This window comes from Coenobita brevimanus, chromosome 71 (genome assembly GCF_032717465.1).
Source record: "Coenobita brevimanus isolate Jiangsu-jjx chromosome 71, ASM3271746v2, whole genome shotgun sequence".
Classification (NCBI taxonomy): Eukaryota; Metazoa; Arthropoda; class Malacostraca; order Decapoda; family Coenobitidae; genus Coenobita; species Coenobita brevimanus.
The window spans coordinates 1,809,990-1,821,714 of NC_137024.1; the positions used below are offsets into that span (position 1 = coordinate 1,809,990).

Below are 11,725 nucleotides of genomic sequence, written 5' to 3' on the forward strand. Positions count from 1 at the left end.
CACCATCACCAGCAGCACAACGTAAGACAGATCCCAACCCATCACCATCACCAGCAGCATAGCGCACCACATCACAATATGACAGAGAAAGCCACCAAGCACCATCACCAGCATCACACCACACCACAGCACAGCATGACAGAGATCCCCACCAAACACCATCACCACATCACCATCCCCGACACACCAGATGGTCATACCAGGCAAGAGATGAATGGACGGCCAAGACTAAGTGTGTTTACAATCAGACAACTCACCATTACCACTCACGTAAGTCCAATTTCTCACATAACTACCCTTCCAACAGCGTATTTCTCGTCGGTAGGGAAGGAACACCAATTTCATGTACAGTTGAGGACGTAAATACTGATCCAGAACCATAAAAAACGAAACACCGAGCGATGAATTTCGAAACCCAGTGACGCTACCTTCGAATCCTGGCAAATTTTTTCAGAGTATCTCGTGAGGGGTTCAAAATTCTTCGACTTAAAACTGGAACGATGTTGTTACCCGGAACTTTACATCGACAAGGAAATTTCTGTCGCCTCTGCTTCTCTCTCGACGAACTCTGAAAATCATTTATGTGAATTCAAAGCAAATCTGATGACGTGAATCTTTGACGAAATGAAAGGATGCAAGTTCGATTGCTGGTGATTCACGGGACTGATTTTCGAAGCCCATGGAGAGACAAGAGAGGCGACATGACTTTTGGCGCCAATCGTACACTTAATCCAAAAACTATCGTGCATACTCCGCGCCAAAAATATGAGACAGAAAATGGATATCGGAAAAAAAAAAAAAAAACTCTGGTCACTGATTTCATGAAGGAACACTCTATTGCTTTCTAGTGAAGTGCTTTTTTTGGATTTATGGGAAAGAGTGCTATTAAGATTACAAAAATGCGTAGAATTAAATATATGAACATGTAGGGAGAACACAGGGGCAGGATTCTTATTTCTCTCTGGTTGAGGAAGCCCCCTAACACCTTTTCCTAAGCGATTTATTTTGCTTCATACTTTACTGCCCTATTCTGCGTTACACCAGTCCTTCAAACATCACCTTCCTCTGCATCAATAACATACAAAAGGATATTAACCAGCACATCCAAAAATTAATCGCTAAGGAAGAAGTGTTAGGAACATCAAAAATAAATCGCTAAAGAGGAAGTGTTAGGGACCTCCCCCAAGGACGAAAATACGGACCCAAGAACCACTGTCCGTATCCACTTCTGGCGTTACCGAAAAACGTACATTAATCTTAAGTAATTATTTTTATAGGGGTAATTATATTTTGTGTTTGTGCCATTAGTGTTTTTATTTTTCATGTTTTTTTTTTTTTTTCATCGTATTTTTTTTCATTTTATTTTTTCATCTTTTTTTTTTCATTTTATTTTTTCACCGTATTTTTTTCATTTTATTTTTTTCATCGTATTTTTTTCGTTATTTTTTCATTGCATTTTTTCATTTTAAATTTTCATTGTATTTTTTCATTTTATTTTTCCATTGTATTTTTTCATTTAATTTTTTTCATTGTGTTTTTTTCGTTTTTATTTTCATTGTATTTTTTTCATCATAATTTTTTCGTTGTATTTTTTCATTTTTTTTCATTGTATTTTTTTTTATCGTATTTTTTTCGTTTTATTTTTTCCATTGTATTTTTTCCCCCTGGGGGTAGGGGGGTTTGTCAAAAATACTCCCCCAGTATCCCTGCTTGTCGTAAAAGGCGACTAAAAGGGTTGGCGGAGGGTAGTGCCCCTCCCCGGAAAACAACTAACTAAAAAAACAAACAAGAAGCCTCGGACAAGGACTGACCAAACGATGACCCAGGACCTGACAAAGGACTTGGTAATGGGTACAGGGAATGTAAGAGGAGCGAATGATGAGGTGAAAGAGAGAGAGATTGTCCAGGTGCTTGAGGATGCGAAAGTGGATGTATGTGGAATAACTGAAACAAAATGGAGAGGAGAAAGTGTGAGAGAATGGGAGTATGGATGGGGTATATGTGCTGGAGTAGGTGAGAATGAGAGGGCAAAGGAAGGAGTATGTATAGTTGTGAGTAAAAGATGGAAGAGGAGCATAAGACAGTATGGATCAGTTGGATCAAGGATTGTGTGGGTAAAGTTGAAAGTTGGAATACAAATGTGGGCGATTGTGTGTGTGTATGCGCCAACGCAAGATCGTGCTAGAAGAGTGAGAGGAGAATTCTGGACAAATGTAGAAGTGTGCATGGAAAAGTTTGGAAGGAATGATAGAGTGTTTTTGATTGGTGATATGAATGGTAAAGTTGGGAATGTGAAGGTGGATGGAATAGTTGGTGAGTGGGGTGTGCCTGCTGAGATAGATGAGAATGGGAGTGCGTTAGTGGACATTTGTGCTGGGAGGGGGTTGGTGATAGCCAATACCCTCTTCAGGCATAAAATGATCCACAGGTATACATGGCGAGTGGTGAGAAGGGTGGGTGGTGAATTGAGTGAAAGGAAGGCAATGATTGATTATGTGTGTGTGGATGAAAGGATGCGAAGATGTATATTGGATGCAAGAGTTTATAGAGGTTGGGGGAGTGGACTTTCTGACCACTACTTGGTGGTGGCCAGAGTTAAAGTTCAAGTAAGATGGAGGAATAGAAGAAGGGAAAGACGAGAGGAAGGAGTAGTTGCAAGGAGAGTGGAAAGGTTACAAGAGGATGAGAAAAAGGCAGAGTATAAGAGAGAAGTGGAGGAACGATTGGGCAAATATAAGTTGGAGCAGATGGGGGACGTGGAAGGTGTGTGTAGAATATTTACAGAAGAAATATGTGCAGCATGTGATGTGGTGTGTGGAAGGAAGAGAAGACGGAGGGGGGTGCAAGGAACAGCGTGGTGGACTGAAGAAGTGAAACGGGCTGTGGCACAAAAGAGGAAAGCATACAATGATTGGATGAGAAATAGGGGCGTGGAAGAAGTTGAGAGGCGGAAGAGAGAGTTATATGTAGAAAGAAAGAGAGAGGTGAAAAGATTAGTAAGAGAGAGTAAGAAGAGAGTGGATGAGGAATTTGGAAGGAATTTGAGTGTAAAGTGGAGAGACTGTAAGAAAATGTTCTGGAAAGAGGTGAAAAGAGTAAGACAGGGTGGAAGTGAAGTTAGCAGGGGAGTGAAAGATAAAAATGGTAGATTACTAGTGGAGAAGGGAGAAAAAGTGAGCAGATGGAGAGAACACTTTAAGGAATTGTTGAACGTGGAGGATGGAAGTAATGCGAGTATAAGTGGCTGGGGAATGGCTGGAAGAAGGAGGGAGGTGAGAAGACAGGAAGAAATCAGTAGGATAGAAGTTGTGGAAGCAATGAAGAAAGTTAAATCAGGGAAAGCCCCAGGAATTGATGGAGTGTGTGGTGAAATGCTGAAGCATGGGGGAGAGATAGTAGTAGAATGGATGTGGAAGATGTGCAGATTGGCCTGGGAGGAAGGTAGAGTCCCGGAGGATTGGAAGTCAGGTATAATTATTCCCTTGTACAAAGGAAAAGGGGAAAAAGAAGTGTGTGGTAATCATAGGGGCATTTGTCTTCTTAGTATAATAGGAAAAGTGTATGGTAGGATACTTATTGACAGAGTTAGAGAAAGAACAGAGAAATTAGTTGGAGAAGAACAGGGAGGCTTTAGGAAGGGAAGAGGTTGTGTAGATCAGATATTCATTCTCAGATCTTTAGTGGAAAAGCTTCTAGAGAAGGGAAAGAAGTTGTATGCGGCATTCATGGATTTGGAGAAAGCATATGACAGGGTGGATAGACTAGGATTGTGGAAAGTGTTAAGAATATATGGAATAGATGGGAAGTTGTTGAATGCTGTGAAGAGTATGTATGATGGTGCGAAGGCTGCAGTGCGTGTGGATGGTGAACTAAGTGAATTTTTCTCTTTGAAAGTTGGGTTGAAACAGGGATGTGTCATGTCTCCATGGTTGTTCAATCTGTACATGGATGGGGTAATAAAAGAGGTACAAGGTAGGGTAGTGGATGTTGGAGTGGCCCTGGTGAGAGAGGATAGTGTTTGGAAACTCCCTGTACTGTTGTTTGCAGATGATACCGTGTTGTTGAGTGAAGACGAAGGGGAGCTGCAAGGCTTGGTGGATGAGTTTGAGAGAGTGTGTAAGAAACGGAATCTAAAGGTGAATGTAGGGAAGAGTAAAGTGATGGTCTTTGAGAGAGGTGAAGTCAGTGAATGTACAGTGAGGTTGGATGGTGAGGAATTGGAAAATGTGAGTACGTTTAAGTACTTGGGTAGTGTGATGAGTAAGGATGGAGGTTTGGAGGGTGAAGTGCTTGAAAGGGTACAGCAGGGAAGAAAGGTTGCTGGTTCTTTGAAAGCAGTGGTAAGAAACAGGGAAGTGAGCATGGAAGTGAAAAAGTTACTACATGACAGTATTGTGATACCAACTCTAACGTACGGAAGTGAAGCTTGGACGTTGTTGGAAGGACACAAGTCAAGAGTGAGAGCCGTGGAAATGAGTTATTTAAGAGGAGCCTGTGGAGTCACATGGAGAGACAGGCTGACGAATGAGGTTATAAAGGAGCGTTGTGGTGTTGATGTGGATGTGATAGGAAGCGTTATGAGGAACACACTGAGGTGGTTTGGCCATGTGGAGAGGATGGAGGGTCAAAGACTGACGAAGAGAGTGTATGTGAGTGAGGTGGAGGGGGAAAGAGGGAGGGGGAGGCCGAGGATGAGGTGGAGAGATGGGGTGGAGAGGTATATGAGAGAGGGGGGTGTGAGTTGGGAGCAGGGGAGTGAAATGGCGGGGGACAGGGCGACTTGGAGGCGATTTGTTTGTGGCCACCCCAAACGGGATTGAGGCGTCTGGCAATAGATAGATAGATAGATTTTTTTATTGCATTTTTTTTCATTTTATTTTTTCATTGTATTTTTCTCATTTAACTTTTTCATTTTATTTTTTTCATCGTATTTATTCATCTTATTTTTTAATTTTATTTTTTCATTGTATTTTTTTTCATTTTATTTTTCATTGTATTTTTTTCATTTTATTTTTTCAGTGTTTTTTTTTATCGTATTTTTTTTCATTGTATTTTTTCATTTTATTTTTTCATCGTATTTTTTTCATTTTATTTTTTTCATTGTATTTTTTTTCATCGTATTTTTTTCATTTTATTTTTTCATTGTATTTTTTCATTTTATTTTTTCATTGTACTTTTTCATTTTGTTTTTTCATTGTATTTTCATCATTTTATTTTTTTGATCGTATTTTTTTTCATTTTATTATTTTCATCGTATTTTCTTCATTTTATTTTTTTCATTGTATTTTTTTCATTATAATTCCTATTGTATTTTGTATTTTTTTTTGGGGGGGGGGCTGTGTACCCAACGAGACCGAGGACATTCTTGGTGTAATTATAATCAGGTTTTAAAATTCATCTAAGAGTACTGCCACTTTTTTTTTTTTTTTGAAAGAAGAAGGAATCAAAGGCCAGGAACCCACAAACCATTCCCACAAGAAAAAACAAAAACAATACAACAGAGAGCCAAATTCAAGATCTGTTCCTTTCGAGATGCCTGGACACACTACGTTGGAAAGACTGTGGAGGTCGTAGGAAGTAGGAAATACAGACAGAGCGAGAGGCAGTTCCAGAGTTGCTCCAAACTTGTGACTGTCAGGAGGAAACAAGGCTCAGGGGTCCGTCAAACCTCCAGACTCGGATATTGCAGTGGCTCTAACCCGGTGCATCGTTTCCGCCTGTCGGTCACATTTTTTGAGCAAGTATGAGAAATCCAGGAGAGGAAACTTTACCCCCTTCACCTCGTTTGGGCTTTCTATATTTCCTTCCACCATTGAAGTTAGGCGGAAGTTACGTGTTCACCCGTGTATGCCTGAAGGGCGAGAGACTGACGAGGAGAGTGTATGTAAGTGAGGTGGAGGGGGGGAGATGGAGGGGGAGGCCAAGGATGAGATGGAGGGATGAGGTGGAGAGGTATATAAGAGAGGGGGATGTGTGAGCTGGGAGCAGGGCAGTGAAATGGCGGGGTATGGGGCGACATGGAGGCGATTGTTTGTGACCACCCTTTTTGGAATCAAGGCGTCTGGCAATAGATAGATAGATAGATATATAGATAGATTGATAAATGCCTCTTTGTTTGTCTGTATACATAATATCTTAGAAATTTACTATTGGATTTTGATGAGGTTTGGTGGACAGGTGAGCAGAGGGTCAAGGAAGAGTTTATTAGATTTTGAGGGCAGGTAAGATCCGGATGTAGGAATAAATGATAAAGTTTAATTGGCGTTGGAGGAAGCATGCGCCTGTGAGACTGTGAAACCTGGCAGATAAACACCGTAGAATTAATCAAGTCTCTGAGACCGTAAAATTATTCGTCTGGTTGGGAAGAGACATCACAGCAGTATATTAAAAACTTCAGGCGGAGGATTGCGCTTTCAGAGAGCTTTAGAATTTGCTTATGTTACCACCAGACGATTTTATTCAGCCCTTGGGGGACTTTCGTGACTGGGGGAGTTTGACAAAGTATTCATAAATCCTTAATTACCATAAACCCTTCATTTCTTGCCCTTAATACATATAAACACTAATCTCTCACGTACTGTACACAACAAAGGCCTTCTTACTTAGAGAGCGTGATTAGTAATTAAAACACACACACACACACACACACACACACACACACACACGAGAGAGGGGGAAGAAAGAACAGAGTGATATTAAGGTGACTGACGGACCGAGGAAGCGAAAAGAAAGTGGGTGAGATAGCAGAATTCTTAACCCAGAGGCCAGAGAAGTAGAAACGACCTCTACTAAATATCACAGGTCAACTACAGCAGAATTCATAATAACCTGTACCCACTGAAAAAGACTTTAGAATAAGACAAGGATATCAGAAATTACAGATAGAGGCCCCTTTACCAAATTCTTACATTCTCGTTATAGTGAAGGTAAAATCATTCTAGTCTAGCTTAACCTGCTTCAGGTATACGCAGGTGAAAATCAAAATTCCTTCTTTCTTCTTTTTTTTTAGAGGAACTAGTCAGTCTAGATCAATCACCCTATACCAGATTTCTCTTCTCTCATGTCCTTGTCCTTGAAATGAAGAGAATAAGGACAGGAAAGCACAAAATAACAGTAAAATAACAGTAGATCTGTGTGCCCTTACGAAGCAGTTGTTGTAAGAGTGTGACTGAATACGAGAATAGTTCTAGAATGGCAGGGAAAGAAAGGTGTAAGGGAGAGGAGGGGTGTGGGACAGAGGACAGTGAAGGTATGGGCGTGTGTGTGTGTGTGTGTGTGTGTGTGTGTGTGTGTGTGTGTGTGTGCATAAATGCCTGTGTATTCTGTCTGTATTTCTGTAAGTTACTGTATTTTTATCAATGGTTTAATATACGTAGATGAAGACGAATTTCTGCTTCAAAAAGAATTAGGTTTTCATTCTTTCTCTCCCTCTCTCTCTCTCTCTCTCTCTCTCTCTCTCTCTCTCTCTCTCTCTCTCTCTCTCTCTCTCTCTCTCTCTCTCTCTCTCTCTGTCATTTCGTTTCCATTTCCTGAACACTTACTTTTCCCTCGGCACCTTCACTCTCTCTCTCTCTCTCTCTCTCTCTCTCTCTCTCTCTCTCTCTCTCTCTCTCTCTCTCTCTCTCTCTCTCTCTCTCTCTCTCTCTCTCTCTCTCTCGTTATTGCAAGCACTTTTATTTCAGTCAAGGGATCCCCGGCACCCACAATTTAATCCGTTTCTGTTTTTAGAAGTTCATGTCTGTATTCCCTCCTGCCTACGACCTCCAGTCTTTTAAACGCAGTGTGTCCAGGCATCTCGAAATGAACGGGTCTTGAATTTGGCTCTCCTTTTATTTTTTCTTGAAGGGAGCAGTTTGCGGGTGTCTAGCCTTTGGTTCCTTCTTCCTTGCAAATAAGAAAAAAAATTGAGTGTTCTTCCATGGGACCTGAATCCTGTATGACCAAAATTTGTGTATATATTTTTTGTTTTGAAGGATTAGCCAGTATAGGATAGGATATGACAGTCTCTATATATATTCTATTTTGAAGGAATGATTAGTATAGGATCATGACACTATATATATAATCTGTTTGGAAGGATAAGACAGGATAGGATTTGATATGACAGTCTCTCTATAAATCCTATTTTGAAGGAATGATCAGGATAGGATTATGACACTTTATATTCTGTCTGGAAGGATTAATCAAGAGAGGATATGATCTAAGAGTCCACTACATAGACCACTAATTGCACAGGTGTTGGTGGCCCTGGTAATGGGACAGGTGAAGTTAATATCCCAGACCAGCTTTGGCTACACAGGTATCACTCTACCCCAGCTCACACAGCCAAACTCCCAAGACCTCATCCTTACGCCACAAGAGGCCACGTATTTTGGTAAGAATTAATTAGTACGTATTTCCCCCAGTACGTATTTCCTTCTAGTACGTATATCCTTCTACTGAGCGATTTAATTCAGGTGGAGAGAATACGCCAGGTGTTCAGGGCACGAGCAGGCCCTGATTAACACTTGACGCGATCCAGCTCCCAAGACCCTAATCCTAAAGATATTTTTTGTGGAGAGGATGGAGAGTGAGAGACTGACAAGGAGAGCGTATGTGAGTGAGGTGGAAGGGGAGAGAGGGAGGGGGAGGCCAAGGATGAGACGGAGGGATGGAGTGGAGAGGTATATGAGAGAGGGGTGTGTGAATTGGCAGTAGGGCAGTGAATCGGCGGGGGATAGGGCGACGTGGAGGCGATTTGTTTGTGGCCACCCCGTATGGGATTAAGGCGTCTGGCAATAGATAGATAGATAGATTCTTTTTTAAACTGCATCTCCTGGGTGACTGTATGCATGCGTGGGATGGTCAAAAATGGTTAAGATGGATTTCCTTTCGTATCTTATTTCCTACGGGATGGTTGACGACACTAACAGCTGTCCCTGTCTTGCTCTCGTCAAAAAATACCCAGCGCTGCCTACAAAAAAAAAGAAAAAGAAAGAAAGAAAGAAAAGAAAAGAAATAACAGCTGCGACAGGGGCTCGATCTTAGGTACAGTATGTTTGAAAATCACCCCCCCACCCCCAAGGTTAGGAAAGCACCCGAATTTTGAAAGCAGTTAACTCTGTTTCGGAAAATTGGAATTCAGACTCGATTATTTGGAACAGGAAATAGGGAGATCTAGTCACGAAAAAATACAAGTTCCTGGAAGGTATTTTGCCACAAGAAAGATTGGCTGTGTGTGTGTAAGGTGGGTCTTAGAGTTACTACTTCGATGAGGTATGTTTGTTTACTGCATTTGGATAGTACAGAAGCAGCTAGGTGTGTGTGTGTGTGTGTGTGTGTGTGTGTGTGTGTGTGTGTGTGTGTGTGTGTGTGTGTGTGTGTGTGTGTAAATCAGGTGTGATTGTGTTTAGCTGGGGTATAAATTGGATCTATATTTACCTGGAACTTATTTCTGCGGTTTAAAATTGGTGAAGAGGCTACCCTGGCGGCCAAAATTAGAACTAACCAAGTCACTAAGTCAATATGGTGGAGTTTGGGGGCTAATTACTGTTAAAATTTCCTCCTGGAGCCTTATTATTATTATTATTATTATTATTATTATTACAATGGGTCGGATGGGTGGGTGGATAGGTGGGGTGGGGTGGGTGAATGTGGGTGGGTGAGTTGGAGGGCAGAGTCTGTGGGTAAGTGAGTGGGTGGTTTAGAAGAATGGACAGAGTGGATGGGTGGATGGAAAGACAGATCCATGGGGAATAGGTCCTTGCGGGTGAATACGTCCATGGTGGGAATAGGTCCACGAGGAATTTACCCTTTTGGAAATGAGCTCAAGGAGGGCTATGGGTTCAGTGGGTACAGTGGAGCCCCGGACGTCCATTTCCCACGGGGGTAGAGCTCCCCAGGGTCTCAGGCAGTACTGGTATTCATGATATTTTTTTTTTTTTACTCGGAATAACTTCTAATTCTTTGCTAGGTCAGTCCACAAGAATGATTGGCACTAGAATCTCTCTCTCTCTCTCTCTCTCTCTCTCTTTTAAAAGTAATATTCCTAGTTTAAACAATCGTGTGTTCTAGGACATTTATAGAATTAAACTAAAGCTGCTTTCATTGTCTTTCACCGAATGAGTCGTCAGCAACAGCAATTACTTATGGTTTTTCTTAAAAAGTGAAAAATTATCTAATTTGTCTTTTCTTGCAAAATACATTATGAATAACGTAAAATTTTACAGGAAGTCTGCGGATGCTCGGCTGGATGTTGGGTGGACTTGTGAGTGGTCCGCTGATGGTGAGGCTGGGCCAGCGAACCACCCTGCTGCTGGGGATGTTTCTCACAATAGCAACTTGGCTCACCCTCGCCCTCACACCGGTCACGTGGCTCCTCCTTTGCACCATGTTCATTCATGGCATTGCTACCACGCTGACTGTGCCTTCCATCAGCACTTATACAACGGAAGTAACGCATGAAAAGTACCGAGGTGCGACTTCTAGCTTTATAACATTGGTCAACTGCCTTGGGGTTCTGCTACCCACATTTATCGGTGCCTTGGGCATTGGTTGGCGCCACCTGGCCATCATCTTAGGAAGCCTTCCCCTCTTCTCTCTCACCGGCGTTTTCTTCCTCCCAGACTCGCCTCGTTGGCTGGTGTCTCGTGGTCGAATCAGTGATGCTCAAAAGGCTCTCAGCTTTTTCCGGGGAAGTCATCTCAACCCAGAGGCTGAACTTGAGGCTATCGTGGCCCAGATACACAGTGAAGAGAAGATTGGTGTTCTGCAGCAAGTTAGACTCTTAATGAAACCTGAAACAAGAAGGATCGTCTGTAGCATGAGTCTAATGTTTCTGTTCTTTGGATGTTGTGGAATAGCCACCATCCAGGCTTACCTTATGCCTATCTTGTTTGAGATAGAAGTAGGCTTTGACCCATACGTCACTGCAGTCATATATTCTTGTATGAGAATTGCAGGAAATTTTGTGCCCATATTCCTTTTGGACTGGCTCGGTCGCAAGCCTCTAGTTGTTTTTTCTCTCCTGGTGAGTTCAATGTGTTTTGCATCTTTGGGCATTTCAGAATACCTTTCCAAATCAGGCATTAGCAGTGTTAGTACATGGCTGCCGTTCTGTTCATTCATTGTTCTGGGCTTCATGTTTAGTGTAATGGTTCCAGTCTTTGCTACCTTAGAGGGAGAAATGATACCTGCAAAATCTCGCGCAGTTGGTGTTTTGCTTTTACATACCTGTGTTAGTCTGGCAAACTTCCTGAGCATCTGGCTGTACCCGGGTGCCGTGCGTGTAGTGGGTCAGCCCGCGGTGTTTGGCTTCTTCAGTGCCTGCTGCCTTGCTGTCCTCTTCATCGGCTTAACCTTGCCAGAGACGAAGGGACGCGCTCTGGAGCAGATCGCGGCCAGCAACACCACCTAGAAACCCTTGAATGAATGTTGTTAAATTGTACCACAGCATCTTGACTGGACCCTACCATCTTTGCACCTTAGTCTCAGGAAAATAGCCATCACAGCTCCATAGTTAGCAGAATCCGTTTTACCTGACTACTATCTCTCTATCTATTGCCAGACGCCTTAATCCTGTAAGGGGTGGCCACAAACAAATCACCTCCATGTCGCCCTGTCCTCCACCAACTCAAATTTTGTGACACCTTGGGCCGTAAGATCGTCGGGTAAGGAAGCTCTCTAACACCTCTTCCTCAGCGATTTATTTTTGGATATGGCTGGTTAATATTCTGTACGTTATTAA

At 42.2% G+C, this 11,725-nt stretch overlaps 1 protein-coding gene across 1 annotated transcript; it reads left to right on the top strand.

Moving 5' to 3' along the window:
- The first annotated feature begins 78 nt into the window (after positions 1-78).
- LOC145406616 (facilitated trehalose transporter Tret1-like) lies at positions 79-11,395 on the top strand. The gene is made up of 3 exons (XM_080277691.1): positions 79-270; positions 8,236-8,374; positions 10,209-11,395. Exons 1-3 carry the CDS (start codon positions 79-81, stop codon positions 11,393-11,395), a joined length of 1,518 nt encoding a protein of 505 aa, XP_080133817.1.
- Positions 11,396-11,725: the final 330 nt, after the last annotated feature.

Bases quoted from the DNA above. Each gene is read 5' to 3' on its own strand.
- LOC145406616 (XM_080277691.1), top strand. From the start codon at position 79: ATGACAGAGAAAGCCACCAAGCACCATCACCAGCATCACACCACACCA. The intron at 271-8,235 runs GTAAGTCCAATT...CTAATTGCACAG, and splicing joins AACTCACCATTACCACTCAC to GTGTTGGTGGCCCTGGTAAT. The intron at 8,375-10,208 runs GTAAGAATTAAT...AAAATTTTACAG, and splicing joins ACAAGAGGCCACGTATTTTG to GAAGTCTGCGGATGCTCGGC.